Source organism: Copidosoma floridanum, unplaced genomic scaffold (assembly GCF_036245765.1).
Source record: "Copidosoma floridanum isolate Cflo_tuat_1 unplaced genomic scaffold, Cflo_Japanese_pri ptg000011l, whole genome shotgun sequence".
Classification (NCBI taxonomy): domain Eukaryota; kingdom Metazoa; phylum Arthropoda; class Insecta; order Hymenoptera; family Encyrtidae; genus Copidosoma; species Copidosoma floridanum.
Window position 1 is genome coordinate 3,836,065 of NW_028321888.1, and position 15,592 is coordinate 3,851,656.

A 15,592-nucleotide genomic window follows, 5' to 3' on the forward strand; every position below is an offset into this window, starting at 1 on the left:
AAATTTGGTCAATCTAAACAAAATTTGGTTGTGCAATGCACCACCAAATGTATTAGTTGACCTAACAAAAAAAGTGGTTGCTAAAACTAACTTACATTATCGGTCATTCTTTCTCTTTTTTTCCTTATTTTTTAAGCATGTACTTCAACATACTAGTATTATTTTTCATTAACTTTTCAACTTGCTCTCTTTCTCTCACTTTTAGTATTTGTAATTTTAAAAACTTTTATCATGTTTTACTTTGGTTTTAGCCCTGAACTTTTAACAGAATTCAAATAAATGAGTGATTTTAAAAATTTAAGTATGTCATTCTTTTTTATTTCCGGAAGTGGAAGTAGAACTCAAAATTTACTTTTATCATTTATACATGTTTGGAAAAGGGCAATTTTAAAATCATTTATTTACTCCATTACATAAGGTGCCTGTAGAAATGTAACTTCATAAAATATCGACCGAGACGTTTTATTTTATTTCGGTTCCTCTTAGTACATCATAATAATAGACCTAAAATGCAACAGTTAAAAGCATGTCGTGAAAAAAAAAATTTTTTATTATTCTAAATTTTTATTGACTTTTTAGAAAAAAAATATGTATCATAAAATTTTTGTCGAACTGTGCATTGTATAAAAAATATTGATTTCTCAGATTTCCACAGCCACACAAATAGTTTGGGCCAATTGATTAAAGATAACTTGGTGAGATAAAGCAAAATTTTGCATGATTGTTTAAGTTAAAAATTTTTTTAGGTTTCTACAGTTAACACACAATTCTGTTATTTACTTACGCTTTTGTTTTTATACCTTACATTAAAAGTGCAACTATGAAAAGGATTCTGTTAACTTAAAACCTGGCAAAGTTATGCATCTTTGAAATACACGAATTATATGCTAATATGGAGGTAATAGAAATCATCAAGATGTTTAAGCGAGAGTTTGCAAACCTGAAGTTAAAAAAATTTGCTTCAAAAATATTACGCATATCACAGATGTCAGAAAACGAAGATCCATACAGTGGGGTCATACATTGAAATAAGACTCATGATACCCAAATATCCAAAAGACTTTGTTTCAATTAACTTTTATAGTCATCACTCATCTTAAAAGGTGGAGCACGACTTATTTGAGCAGTAATAGATGAGTTTACAAACTTCATTGTATTATACCCGATCAAAAGAACGACACAATGACCACATTTGAAAAAATCTTATCATTACATTTACACATACGAAAGGCCCAACTGAATCTAATCAGACCATAGAACATAATTGACCGTGGCAAGATGAAAAGAGACTACAGAAAACGCAAAAATTAAGGTCTGTTTTTTCATGATAAGACACCTTCAAAGTAATACTATACTTATATAATACTATACTATAAAAAGGAAATTAGACCATTCCTTCAAAATTTTCATGAAAGACAAAGACAAGAAACTGGGTTCCGTTAATCAAAGACTGCATAAATAAGTGTTATCGCGAACCAACTGAACACACACTAATCAAACCTTGTAGACACACAATCAACACACTTCTGGCAACTTCTTTATACGAAGGACATTATCTTATTTCTAATACATTAATGATGCCACATTTTTTTTGTCAAATGATAGAAATAAAACACAGGGCGTCTTCCACAAAAGCAACATGCTACCAAATTTTACAAATGAAAAAAAAAGTATGATGCGGCGAAAAAGATAACGACTAAGCCCCCAAAGATCGAATGTACTAAGAAATGCTTTGAAGCTTTAATAAAAAAAATTACATTCAGGCGCATGTCCAAGAGGTATCGTCGTAACTGTTAATAACAATACACAAATGAAAGTCACAATGCAGATAAGGACTGTATTGAAATCGACAATAAAAGTACTTAAAAGTTTTACAATCCAGCTTGAACTAGTGGCAAGTATTGATCCTGTTCTTTCTATCCAAGATCTGCAAATAACTCAAAACAATTACCCTACTTTATCAACCTCTCGTAACATGGGAAGTGAACAGGCCCAAAAGTCGTATGAAGAAGAAAAAGCCAAAAAAGCCTCGAATAGAAGATTCAAGAGTTATACACCAATGAGCCAGTAGCCGAAAGACCGGAACTCCTAAAAATGAAGGAGGAGCTCTCAGTGTTTCAAGAGTGAAAAGTAAATACAAAGTACTAGATGAATGGGCTTCCAAACTCTATTGCAAGCTTCAATCTTTGCAAGCAACTTCAAAAACCACTTTACTCCCTATGATCCCTCTACTCCTACTTTTATGCCAACTTTCACTCCCTCTGATTCAGATTTTTCCAATTATCTCACATACCCCAGAATCCACAATACCTAATAGACCTTATGCTGGAACTATTTCAAAAATCAAGTCCATCGTACCGATTCCACAAAAATCTTCTTTGTTTTTTCCTCAATACACTGTTCCTAATAGTACCCTACCCATCTCAATAAACTATACGAATAGTGTAACCATCCAATAAATAGAACACAGCCCGTATCTCTTTCTGAAAAATCAACTGAAAGGAAAAAAAAAAACAAACGAAAAACTTCTTAAGCCTGTGGCTTATTTCAAAAGATATCAAACAAATAAGAAAAAAGAAGGGGAATTCAACACATTATTTTTAAATGGCCCTCTTGACCTGTCAAGCATACCGGACTACTAAAGGGGAAACCATGCACTGATGCACAGTTTAAAATATAAATATTAACATTTTTTTGTATTCTTGCTTTATTATTTTAAAATATGAATGAAGATAACATAACTAGATTAAAATATTTTATTACATCAATTTGGAAATAAATTAAAAAACTAAAGGGTTAATTTGTGTTAATACGCTTGGCCAACGTTTGAGTGGGTACACCCGAAGACTAATTGTAAGCTTATTTAAGTCATCACTGCGGTAAATATATTACAGTCTCCAGAATGATAATATCTTTGTGTATACCCCAGTAGTCAAGTTCCTCTTTTGTGTTGATAACACTTGTAGGTAAAAGGAGACCTGGGTGAATTAACGTGGATAGTGCTTACCAGAAATCTTAATAGATTATATCTTGTAAGAGAAAGCACAATGAAATTAGCGATTCCATCACAAGTGAGAATAACCATCTGTGTATATGTCCTTTATGTGTCTCCAGCATTTGTGTCTTTTCCAAGGCGCAAAAATTTAAAGTACATCTAAATAAAAAATTAAATTTTAAAACAATTGCTCTTGCTAAGTTTTAATAGCAATGTCTTTATCAATTTTATTAATAACAAATTTTCAAAAAGAATAAAGTTGAAATAAATAAGAACATAAAATTTTACAAAACAATTTTGTACGCTTATTTCAAATTTAACTTTCTCTTCTAAGAAGATCGCGAGTTTTCTTACATTTTAGACAATACACAATTGTTATCTTTAATTTCGTTAAACTTTAGATTAGTTGTAAATTTTCAAAAAAAATACAAAATGCTAATAGTTTTATTAATCAATATTTATTGTAAATTTTGAAGTTGAATCGAACTTAATTTGACTAATTTAAATAAATCTAATATCAGAAGAAGCAGATAATTTAAGCTAACGATCAATGATGAGTGGATTTGAGGTGAAAGGTTAAATTGTATTTTTCATTAATTTTTCATGACATTGTTGAACTGTTTTGTTTCAAAACAGTAATAATCTAGAACAATTACTGTATTAATTACAGCGATAAAAAGATTATGCAATCGACTAACTTAATATTTACCTAAATAAACTCACGTTTTTTACACCAATACAATTGGCGAATCAATAAAATTCTATTTGGCACTTGAAAATGAACTTGCCCTCCACCAGACAGTTGAATTGTACAACTGTGTATTGGATCCTGTTTTTTTTTGGTTTACAGAAAATAATTTTTTTTTCTACAGATTACCACGACAGCCTATTGGCCTATTAGTCGCCAGAGCCACCCACTCACCACCTATGTGTGGGGGTGTATGACCGCACCTAATTCCAAACTCATTGATATCATACCTAATCGTATCATATGGGCACAGTGTAAGTATCTCCAGTGAAACACCTTGCCATTTAAGTTGACATTCTCTGCACCACCGGTGCATCGGGTTCACTCACCACTGTGCAGCCTTTCCCGAAGAAGACTCCATTCTTCAGGACGTCCACTGTTAGCCGGTTGAGCCAGCGCTCTATGCCAAAGCATCAGATTAAGGCTAATTAGCATCCTCGGAGAAGCTCCATTTTTCAGGGACCACTCCTCGCCAGTAAGGCTGGTGATCCCTGCCTGGCATCGGGTCCACTAATCTCTACCTATAGCCCTAACACTCTAACACTGTTTCGCATTCATTCATAAGATACGAATCGAATCCTCGACCCTTAGAACAGCGTTGTATCAGTAACAAACATGCTTACTACTGAGCCAACGCCGCTCGCAGAAAGAAATTTAATCTATAGTATAAAATTGATCGTCGCCAACCTATCACGATTACACTAATAAAAAAGTGATATGGCAAAACTTACGAGTTTTTTGAAAAAAATTTAATTAAACTGCGTAAACCATATTCAAAACTTATGATTTCCTTATGTCATGGTCATGTAATCGCCCTATCGTTGGCCTAAATTATTAAGTTAGCTAAAATCTTTGGTACTAATACTAGTAATTGTATCGTTGTTATCTCATATAAAATTGCAACAATAAGTTGTCAAAGTTAATATGTTGGCCATCGTTATTCCCATCTACCGTAATTACTTTAAGCATGAATAAGTAAGCAGATTATTGACCGCGTGTTACTTCTCAACGTGAGGCCTCTCTCTTATAAGTTTTAAAAGCCTATAAAAACACATTACAAGGAGAAAAATTTCTCTCTTTCACGCCTGACATCTGTCCTCCAAAGTATTAGTCAACTCTTAAATACCGTGTCCTACGAGTTTATTATAAGCAAAAGACATTAAAGGTTTACCGCGTTGACTGATGTAACTCAGGAGTATTTTACGGCTATCAGTACAATAGTTTTGGACTACGCTAAAAAGCAAGAAACAGTAAGAGCGGACCCCCCAAAGTGGTTACGGCAACAGCAACCGAACAGAAACCGCAAAATCTTATTTATTCCTCCACAAATATCGATTTCTGTCATTTCAGGGATTACTTAAAGGACTGCATAGAGCATAAGTGATATCGAAGCAGCAACACAACCAGTGATGGTTGTAAGTTAACTTATAACAATACAAATAAACAGCAACAGGCGTTTTAGTAGTAGAACAACCAAAAAGAGACTGGAAAACGCTATTGTACATTTCAAGCAAATAAATTTGACTTTAATAAATTGTTTAACTTTTATTACTCTAACAATATAATAATTGAATTTGGTTATGCAATAAAGATCTTTTGTATTGTATAAATAATAAGTTATTCACACACAAAATAGAAAAGAGCAAGATAGTTCCTAGGGCTAAAGCTAGAAGACCTATGAACGACATTTTATGCAAATAGTTAAGATTGAACTTATAACAAGTGCAGTAATAATATTGTGAAATGAGCTAAACAAATTATAAAAACTTATAAGTGGTATTGAATGCCGATTAAAGTGCATAAGCTGTTGATCTGTGGTTCAGAAATGCTAGAATATGCACGGAATGCTTGTGATGAATATTATTCGATCAATCACCAAAGCTTTGTTAGTAAAGATTATCGTCAAAAAACAATACAGGATAATTTCAAAAGGATTTTAGTAGCTTCTGACAGATACATCTTTAGTTGCTTAAAATTTCTAGTTTAGCATAAGTATGTTTATTTTTTATTACTAAATTTTTTAAATTCTGACAGCTCGTTCGTTATCACTAATTACGAAAATCCCTTATATGGAATTAAAAATTTATGACGGGGTTGTTTTTGTTCCTTGGTTTGAGAGCACCAAAAATCAACTTGATGTCAATTTTAATGCCTAAAGCTTGTTATTAATAACACGTGTATGTATGTTTTTTTAATCATTATTTATTTAAGAGAGGAAGATAGAAAGACAGAAAAGTATAACCAGTGAGACGAGTAAAAAGAAGAGCGAAAGTGAAAAGTGAGAATGAAAAGTAAAGATATTTAAAGAACTCCAAGTGATAATCTCGAAAAATTAAAGCCATAAGACGGCAATTACTGGTGGTATGACCTTAATGTCGTTAATTTCCTGCACAATACATAGTTTTGTAGAATTATAATACCCCTTTTAATACTTTATCCCCATTTGTTTAATTGACACAATATCTCTTTAAATAGTGAGACACAACGTCCTCATAATTACACTGGTCGCTTAATTGTACAATACAGCTGACTTCATCATAATAAAGTAGTATCTCTATTGTCATGTTTTTCTTTCTCTAGCTATTTTTTCTGGTATCAGCAGCACATATTTTAAAAGAATTAAATTAGATACTAAATCTAACCTACAATATTTATCTTAATACAGGATTACTAAAAAAATACCCACATACGTTTTTATTTAAATTTGAAATCAGCGAAGCAATCAAATTAAAATCCTCGCCTTAGTCAAAAATCGAGCTAGGAATGTATCGAGGGGATAAGTTTACCAATTTTATTAGACCAACAAGATTACTTGTTTTTAAAGCCATAATATGTGCTGTATCGTGAGGGTATCGTGAGGGACATATTTTTCTCTATTTTTCTTAACTCATTTTGAAATATACCACAATATGTCAGCAAATGTTAATTTAAATCTAAAATATAAAAGTATAAAAGCATCCTAATACAAAAATGTTTTACATGAAGATACGTCTTATGAGAGAGTTGGCAGCTGTATTAAATAACCTAATTAAAACAGTTAGTAAGATTTTTATCTTGAAAAGCCTAATAGTTTTGTGGAATCAAAACAAGGAAAATAAAGTAGAGAATATTAGAAAACATTAAATGCAAAGAAAATTGATGTTTACCAGATTTAAGAAAGTTGCAAAAATCCGAGTTTTTAGTAATTTATTCCAAATAATGAAAAAACCAAGAAGAAAAAATATTAAAAATTGTTCCAAAGACAAACGAAAAAATGTTTATACGAGAAACAACTATAAAACTAAGTCATAGATTTAAAGGTTAATAAATATTATGGAAACAACTCGTAAATAATTTCAAATAGCATTATGATGTAAAAAATGCTCGCTACAAGACATTTGTTTTTATGCTTGAATACCATTAAAAGATGTAACTACTTGAAGATTAAGTTTAGGATCATTTGATTTTATAGATGATTTCCAAAGAAACTTTGGACTTATTTTTTGCATCGAATTATTAAAGGGATTGGGTGTTTTTTATGAATTTACTCAAACAGATTCGTTTTCGTTGATTTCATCAAAATTTAAAATTGATTGTAAATTCTTCCAAAGAAAGAAAAAAATACAAATAGCTTTTTTTTATATTACTTATTATTAAAAATTTTAAAGTTCACATGTATTAAATTAGATAAACTTTTCATTAGAGGAAATAAATATCATTATTGGTGCTTTCCAGTTAAGCCGACGATTGAAAACTATAATGGTGAAATTATAAAAGTTGTATCAGATGTTTATTTAAGTATTTTATATTGTTTCTTTTTTTTCGAACAAAGCAATAATCCATAACAATCGCTATGCCAATTGCAGGAGCTCTTAGATTATTTGACAAACAAATCGAACATTTAAAAAAAAAAATGTGTTATTAATTGAATCGGTGACTTAATTTTACACCGGGTAACGAGCCTGCACCCTAACAGATACTTAATCTCAAGAACTGTAAATTGGGCCCTAGTTCGTTTTGTTTTCCCGTAAATTTTATTATTTAATCAATAGTTGCCTATATACCACGATTATATCAACTGAAGAGGGGCATTGCAATATAGTAAGAGCTTAAATGGATAACAAACGTTCAAGATTCATAACATCTGCAACAAAGCAATGGTCGGCTCTACGTCCCTGACAAATAGATCGTATAACAATCAGTAAAAATATCAGTTAGCATTATTAAAGAAAGTACTTTGTAACTATAAAATAAAGTATAATTCTATTGTATAGAGAGTTAGAAGGATTGACAAATGATAATGCAATACATTTGTTTAAAATATAAGTTAAGTTTCACTATAACAGTTTTTTAACTAAAATGATCAAAAGTTAAGATTAGGAGATATAGATTTCATGCAACTCACCGAAACGCTTGAATAATCAACAGCTGATTCATTGCAGTTCCCACAAGGGAACAAGGTTTTTCTTCATCCCAAAGTTTGGGTACACAAGTTTCTGGCGTAGGTGATTGCAACCAAGTATTGAATTCTGTACTATTTTGTATTATGTCGTTAAGTTTTCTGAAAGCTGGCAATCTCGTACTTAAATGTATAGCAGCTTCTTGCTGTTCGAAGCTAATATTAGATAATGGAGGAACACGAAGATTAGGTACACCCTCTTTTCCTCGCAGAAAAAAGTTAAACTCGTTATCATACGTGGTTTCAGATGTGATACCTTTAAGATGTATCCGGCATAATAGTAAAGTAAACGTTAGTCTGTCATTATGTAACATCCCTCGAGCAACTCTTTCATAACAAACGGAAAATAAATCATTAGTAATGAAAGATAAGCGTTGAACATAATCAGTTATACCTGATAATTTCGAATTTTTTGTTAAGACAGAAGTAAATATGTCAAGAAACATTTTTAATGAATATTGATACAAGAAGTGAATTTGATTCAAACTATCCATGGTAAAGTATATATTTGAACAAGCTTGAGAGAGGGGCAGATATTGTTGAGAAACAGTTTCGATCTCTGCTATTACTTTATCTGTCTCTTCTACTTTCCTACTGATATCAGCAGCTTCTCTTTTAAGCGTTTCAAGTGTTGTTATAACTGAATCATCATCTAGTATCTTACCTTTAGCATCGTTAAGCGCTTGTAATAATGACTTTTCTAACTGCCTCAATCTTAAATGGAATTCCCCTTGCAGTTTAAGCAAATCAGAACGTTTTTCATCAATATCAGGTCTTTCAGCTTTTAAAACTTGATTTAAACACTGACTTTGTAAAGAACTACGCGTGACAGTAAAATTAACAAATGTTACTCTTGAACATATATCAGGTGGAAATTCCACGGTTGGATCTCTCGTAGACAAAAATATTACAAAAGATGGTGAAAGATCAATGTCCTGATCACCTAGAGTTATTAATACTCTGCCACCAGTACGTCTCAATTCTCTATTCAGAACAGGATTTAATATTGGATCATAGTTTTCAACGTCTTGCACAAGCAAAGGATTACCGAACCTCAACGCACTTTCTAAATTTTTCCTAAACGAGTCATCAAGGAAGCTTGTTTTAGTTATTTTTCGACCTTTATATTCATTTATCAGAAACTCTGTAGCTTGTCCAGATGGATCGATGATAAGAGGATATCTATTAAATCGCTTTAACATTATTGCATTTTCAGTGCACAATTCATCTGCAGGTAAAGCATTAGCTTGCCATCTTAAACGCTCATCTGGATTCGATAAGTATTCTGTTCTAGCAATATCTGGACGAAATTGGAGATGAGCACTGTGTAAATGCTGACACCATGTGGTAAATAAGTTCTGTCGATACTAGAAAAAGAAGAATTAATTAAAAAACAGCAATATAACAAATAAATAGGTATTTATGACACGTAATATGTAAAATTTAAATATAGTGCAAAACTCGATATCTACATTTGCTTCTTTTTTTGGAGATAAAGTTATGCAATAAACAAAAAATTCTTTTCTGACATGATATGCATAAACAATTTTTACCATGCGGTAAATAATTATACTTTTGTAAATAACAGTCTATGTGCATGTCTGTGTGTAAGTGTTTTATGTCCATCTTTACGTACGTATTAAAAGAATTGTTAACATATTTAAATTTTATAAGAAAAATTAGATTTGTTTTTAAGATAAATATTTATATGAAAAAACTTTTTTGCTAACATTTAAACAATAGTGGAACTGAATTTCATTTTCTAAGACGTGAAAGGGAGCTTTTTGCTTCTTCCAAGAACAGACAAAAGTAGAATCTAGTAACGTCATAATGTAAGGACGTTGTCTCCACCGTGCAATATATATAACTCTTCTATATAAGCGTCTACGTAAGTGTCTATATGAATCTGTAGATGTTCAAGTTTGAGTAAGCACAAAACTCTAGTACAAATGTTTTATGTGTCGACGTAAGTGTTACTATTAACGAATATGTTTATAAATGGGTACTGAGTTCATTCTAATAAGTTACTGCAAGAGTTTGTTAGTTGTTTTTTTGCTGTTTAACTATTTGTAACATCACAAAATGAAGTTTTATATCAAAAAAATTTTTTTAAGGTTAAGTTAAATTATTTATAAAAAAAAAACATTTTATTTCATAATGTAGTAACTAGTTTAAAGAAATCTTTTAACGTAGTGCGCAATTGTCAATTGAACCAAATAGTTACAAAATGGATTATTTTATAAACGGACAATCCGATTGACCAAATTTTATTCCATTAGAGTTTGAGTAATGCAAAAAAAGATATACCCTGTAAACATTACAACGTAATACTATAATCTCGAAATTAGAGGTAAGCGGCTGATTATTCCAATTGTACCTTCATTTAATATTACTTTCGCATTGTAGGAAATTTTACCTAGAAAAATTGTAGTGTGAGGCTTCTAAAAGATCAAGTAAGTAATACTGCTTCCATTCTTTATATATAATACATCCAACCTAATTTTCCAAACAGTAAGGGAAATTTTCACGTACATCGTAGATAAATATGAAACCAGACTTTTTCAATTCAAGATGACAGATTCAAAATAGTGAAAAAAAGTATTCAAAATGACTCGTGGTTGATTTCACATAAAATGTATTCAATTATCTAACTTCAAGCATTAAAAGCGATTTCAGCGATCAGATTTTTTTTTTGTAGACAAGCTCCTTAAACAAGAAATTCCACCGAGTATCCGTATCAAGTGCTCTCAACTGGATAACTTAAAAACAACCGTGTAAGAAACGATTAATCCTCTAATCTAGTGTTATTAGATTGCTTATAGATAAGCTAATTAATGGTTTAATTATGTTACGAGTTTAATCGGGTTATCTAATCAAGAGTATTTATAACTTTCAGAGAGCTTAGAGCAATAGCACCTACTCCAGGTAAAAAATTTAAGAGCTTGCATCACTCCCAGTATCCTGAGCTAGACAATGTAACAACTCTAAAGTTTTTTACATATTTTGTATGTTACTTAACACCAAACACATTAGATTGTACTAGTAAATCTTCGTTTCAAATCTTCATTTATTTGTTGGAAAACCTTTTTTGTAATATCTGCGATGATAAGTAACGTTTGATATCAATGATTTTGTTATGAACTTTTATCCCAACTACCACACTCTCAATGGATAGTGTGTGGATAGTACTAAAAACTTTACATTTTTAAAACTCATAGTTGCTTCTAAACAAAGAATCTAGCTGTTAAAATAAAATAAAAATAAAAAAAAAGTTTATAAGTGATGCAAAATACAGACAACATTAAAACAAATCTATATTTTTGTATATTCGGAATAAACAGCAGATCTATTAAAATTGTAACGTAGCTCTAATATGACATTTCAGACATGATTAATCACAAAATAAAATTGTTAATCTGTAGTGAATTATAAAATACAACTAAAAAGATTGCTGATATCGAACAAAAAAGATAGTTTTTCTAAAATTTTAGTCCAAATATTTCAAAATAATTTAAAATTTAAGAAACTCAATAAAAATTGATAAAAATGACAGCAATTAAAAAAAATTCTACAAATAGTATAATAAAAATTATTTCTTTGGAAAATAAAGAAACAGAGTTTTTAAAATTCATATTAATTGAAATAGGAATAACTATTACTTTAAAAATGTGAAACCAAATAAACGTGTACCTTAAAAAATTTTTTCAAGAAACTGCACAGATATTATAAAAGATGATTGATAAGTTTTTTAAAAAAAAGCAGCTTGATGTAACATTAACGATTTTATTTGAAAACCTTACACATTATTTTAACGTTCACAAAATATGTAAGGTTATACAGTTTAAAAGAAAAAAAAAACTTACAGAAATTTTCAAAGTCTGTTGCGGTAACCTGCAGAAAAAAAACGAAACTGACAGAAAAAATTTTAATATAGTAGTAGTTATACACAGCATATTTAATATTCTTCATCCTGACGTGAACAAAAAATGTATGTTTAAATTTACATCTTACTAATATATAAAGCAAAGTCGCTAAAACCGTTGTAATCGCTAACCGCGAAAACTACTGAACCAATTTTGCTGAAATTTTGCACACTGATTCATGATACTTCCTAGATGGTTTTAGTATAGTTTTTATCTTAAAAAATTTAATAACAATAGCAATAAATGAGCTCAAAGTTTTGCAAAAATACGCCAGCTTTTCACTTTAGTTCAGTAAAATCCGCTAGGTGGCGTCGACATAAAATCGAAGCTACCTGCAACACAATTAAATAAGTGTGGTTATAATAGGCCGGAGCGTATCGTTAGCTGTATAGTCGAGCTTCGGCAGCTCATCAAGCTGTTCAGAGAATGCTGATGATAGTCCTGCAGCTGGGTATCCCGGTTACGGACGACACTCTTCTCTAAGGGTAAGGAACCTAAGTGTCCCTTCACCCTGAATCTCCACGAGTGCGATCAAAGAAAAATAAATTAATTCCAACCGATGCCGTCTCTGCCAGAATACCAGGAGACATATCTAGCCAGAGCACAATCTGCACCAACTCTTCAGAGTTGTGTGGCAGTCCCAACATCCCACCTGGTGTAATTAAAGAATTTGGGGCTACAAATGTATGCAAGGAAAAACAGCTCTGATGGGCACGGGAAGCCACAACGGCTACCTTCTTGGTAGTCGCGTCCCCAACGCGCTTACCCACATGTTCCCGTCTAAAGATGAGCAATTGAGCAGTTGGTTATCCGGGGAACGACCCGAGACGAGATATTCTTTGGTCAGCGGCGTACCTCCCTCCATCACAGTCTCCGTACATCGAGACTCCCAGGGTAAGAATCAAGCAACCCGTAGCCAGCTCTTCATCATCAGGAATAATAATAAAGAATAGCCTGGAAGTTTGACCACTGGCGCTTTTTAGGGCCATTGTAAGTATTTACGTTCCCTACTTAACCATCAATTTCATCGGTTCTTTTTAGGGGCCACCTTAGTGTAAACTACCTTGCCAACAAATACATTTTTATTACCATTTCCGGAAGTGATTCGTCAACTAAAAGACTATATTAACTAAAGACGGGCACTATTAAACCAAGTCAGCTATTCACTGGCAGACGTCACCTGCGGAGTTGTTCTTCGCAAGGCTGGGAAACCCGGTGACCGACGACTCTATATTACCCTCTCGACTCTAAGCATTCAACCAGGAATCACTGATACTCTCCAAGGTTTGCGCTGGGCAAACCTATAACAGCTATAAAGGAAAAAAAAACTTGAGCCAACGGGACAGCCTCCACTGGACAAGTATCACTAACCAATCTCCCCATCTAAGATCACCAAAACAACTAAATCTGCAAAATAAAAAAGGTGCTTTAGACACCAACGTCTTCGACGTTATACCGGGATACGTTGGAAAAGAGCACTACAACTAGCCCCAAAGCTTCGGACTTTGTAATTTTTCTCCCAATCAGTCTGGGTCTTTAACAGTAAGCCAGAGAAGATCACCCTGAGGTATCCAGGCAGTCACAATTGCTGTTAACTGCAGTCAAAAAAGAGTTAACTTAAGAAGCTCACCGGTCTTTTTTAGGGCCATCGGACGTCGAACTACCTTGCGAACAGATGTATTAAAATTAACAAAGTTGACTGAAAATAGCCTTTAGGGGTCATAAAAGTCGTAAGCATACCAATAGTCGCAAAAGGGTATATTGGAAAGAAAACCTCAAATGTATCTAATGAATACAATTTGAGGCGTCAAGAAACTGACGCAGAAAATTTATCGAGATTGAAACAGCAGCGTCAAAATCGTCAACTTAAGAGTCCATTACGTGAGAGATCAGCTTTTCATTGTACCCTCACAGCAATCTCTGAAATCTTTAAAGATCCTACTTCAGATTTTTTAATGAGTAGAAAATGTATTTGTGTTTTTGTGGCAATAAAGATGTTAGGTTTAAGGTCCAGGACTTTGTTGCTCTGGTAATAAAATTGTGAGATATGAGAAAAAAAAATTTTTTTTTAATATAAATTTTTTGGGGGTTTTAAATCTTAACAGCTTTAAAAAATAGCCCTTTTCGTGAATTACACAGAAGAAACCAAATCAACAACTTCTTATAGCCATCGATTATTTTATGGCATAAAGAACGCACGGTACTTTTCAGCATAATTATTTTTTTGAATTTGTACACCTTATTATTTGACCAAATAAACTATATGGATTCCGAAAAAATATGTTTTTACTAAGAAGATTTTTGTTCTGAGATGTATCGGGAATATGTGTAAAATTTTCTAACTAAAAATGTTTCACATTACGTGTCAACACACTACGGTGTTTTATTTAGTAAGTCTCGGGCGAAGCCGAGACGGGGGGCTGCTAGTTCAATATATATTATAATATTAATATAACACATCCAATGACAGTTGGTTAATAATTAAAATAACGTCCAATGGTGGTACTGTCAAATTTTGTGTTTATTAAAAACGAAACGACGTTTCGGCCGTTTGGACAATGTCCTGGCCTTTATCAGGTACAAAAATCTCTGACTCTTTAAAAGGGGATTCGTAATCATTGTCTGGGACATTGTCCAAACGGCTGAAACATCGTTTTGTTTTTTAATAAATACAAAATTTGACTGTACCACCATTCGACGTTATTTTAATAATGTATTATAATATTTTTTATAATGGTTCTGGAATAATGGGAAAAACATTTTTATGTGAAACAATAGTTTGCAAAAATAACGGTTATAGCTTAGTTAATTAGGAACCAGTTAAAGATGTATCTGGATAAAATTTATTATGAAGTTTTACGGCTGGCTTTGCATCTTAGGGTGACCCACGGGTAGGCTCTATGGCTGACTTTGAAGCGGAAGGTCAGGGCCAGTTTGGAAAGTCAGATGAAGGTAAAAAGAGAAGTTTGAAAGGGTTAGTTCGGAAAGTTTGTCATGAGGTAAGGGGTTACTAGGCTGATCTCAGGATCAACTTAAAATGTATAGAAAGTAGAAAAATACGATAAATACAAAAAATTAAAGAAATGAGCTACTAAAATTCGGAAGATCTGTGCCAGTGGTTAATTTAGATGGTCATTGGCTTGTCATTTTATATGAGTAGAAAACAAAGTAAGTAAAAAAAGCAAGAGCGAGATGAATATGCACATTAAAATCTAGAGGTATATTACTTCATCAAGCTCTGACTCACACCCTCTTGATTTGGTGTATGAGCACATTAGGATTAAGTAATACCTTTAAAATCATGCATGGTATAACCGTCAACTTCTACAGATGTCATGGTTGAAATTGAATATTCTTTTGTGGGTAGTTAGCTATCATACTAGTTAATACGATTTTTATGTAATTTTGATTTTTAATACAGGTAACATCCAGAAGCAACTTATTTTCATGTATTTTTGTATCTGTTGTGTGGATACAATGATTTTTAA

At 32.1% G+C, this 15,592-nt stretch overlaps 1 protein-coding gene across 3 annotated transcripts in view; it reads right to left on the reverse strand.

The window, feature by feature from the left end:
• The window catches only part of Dhc64C (dynein heavy chain, cytoplasmic), an 897,235-nt gene that overhangs the window by 184,029 nt on the left and 697,614 nt on the right, over positions 1–15,592 (reverse strand). For all 3 annotated transcript variants that reach the window (XM_089590008.1, XM_089590007.1, XM_089590009.1), the window contains one exon: positions 8,128–9,548. In XM_089590008.1, the coding sequence (XP_089446134.1) occupies positions 8,128–9,548 (1,421 nt within the window). The remainder of the gene's footprint in view (positions 1–8,127; positions 9,549–15,592) is intronic.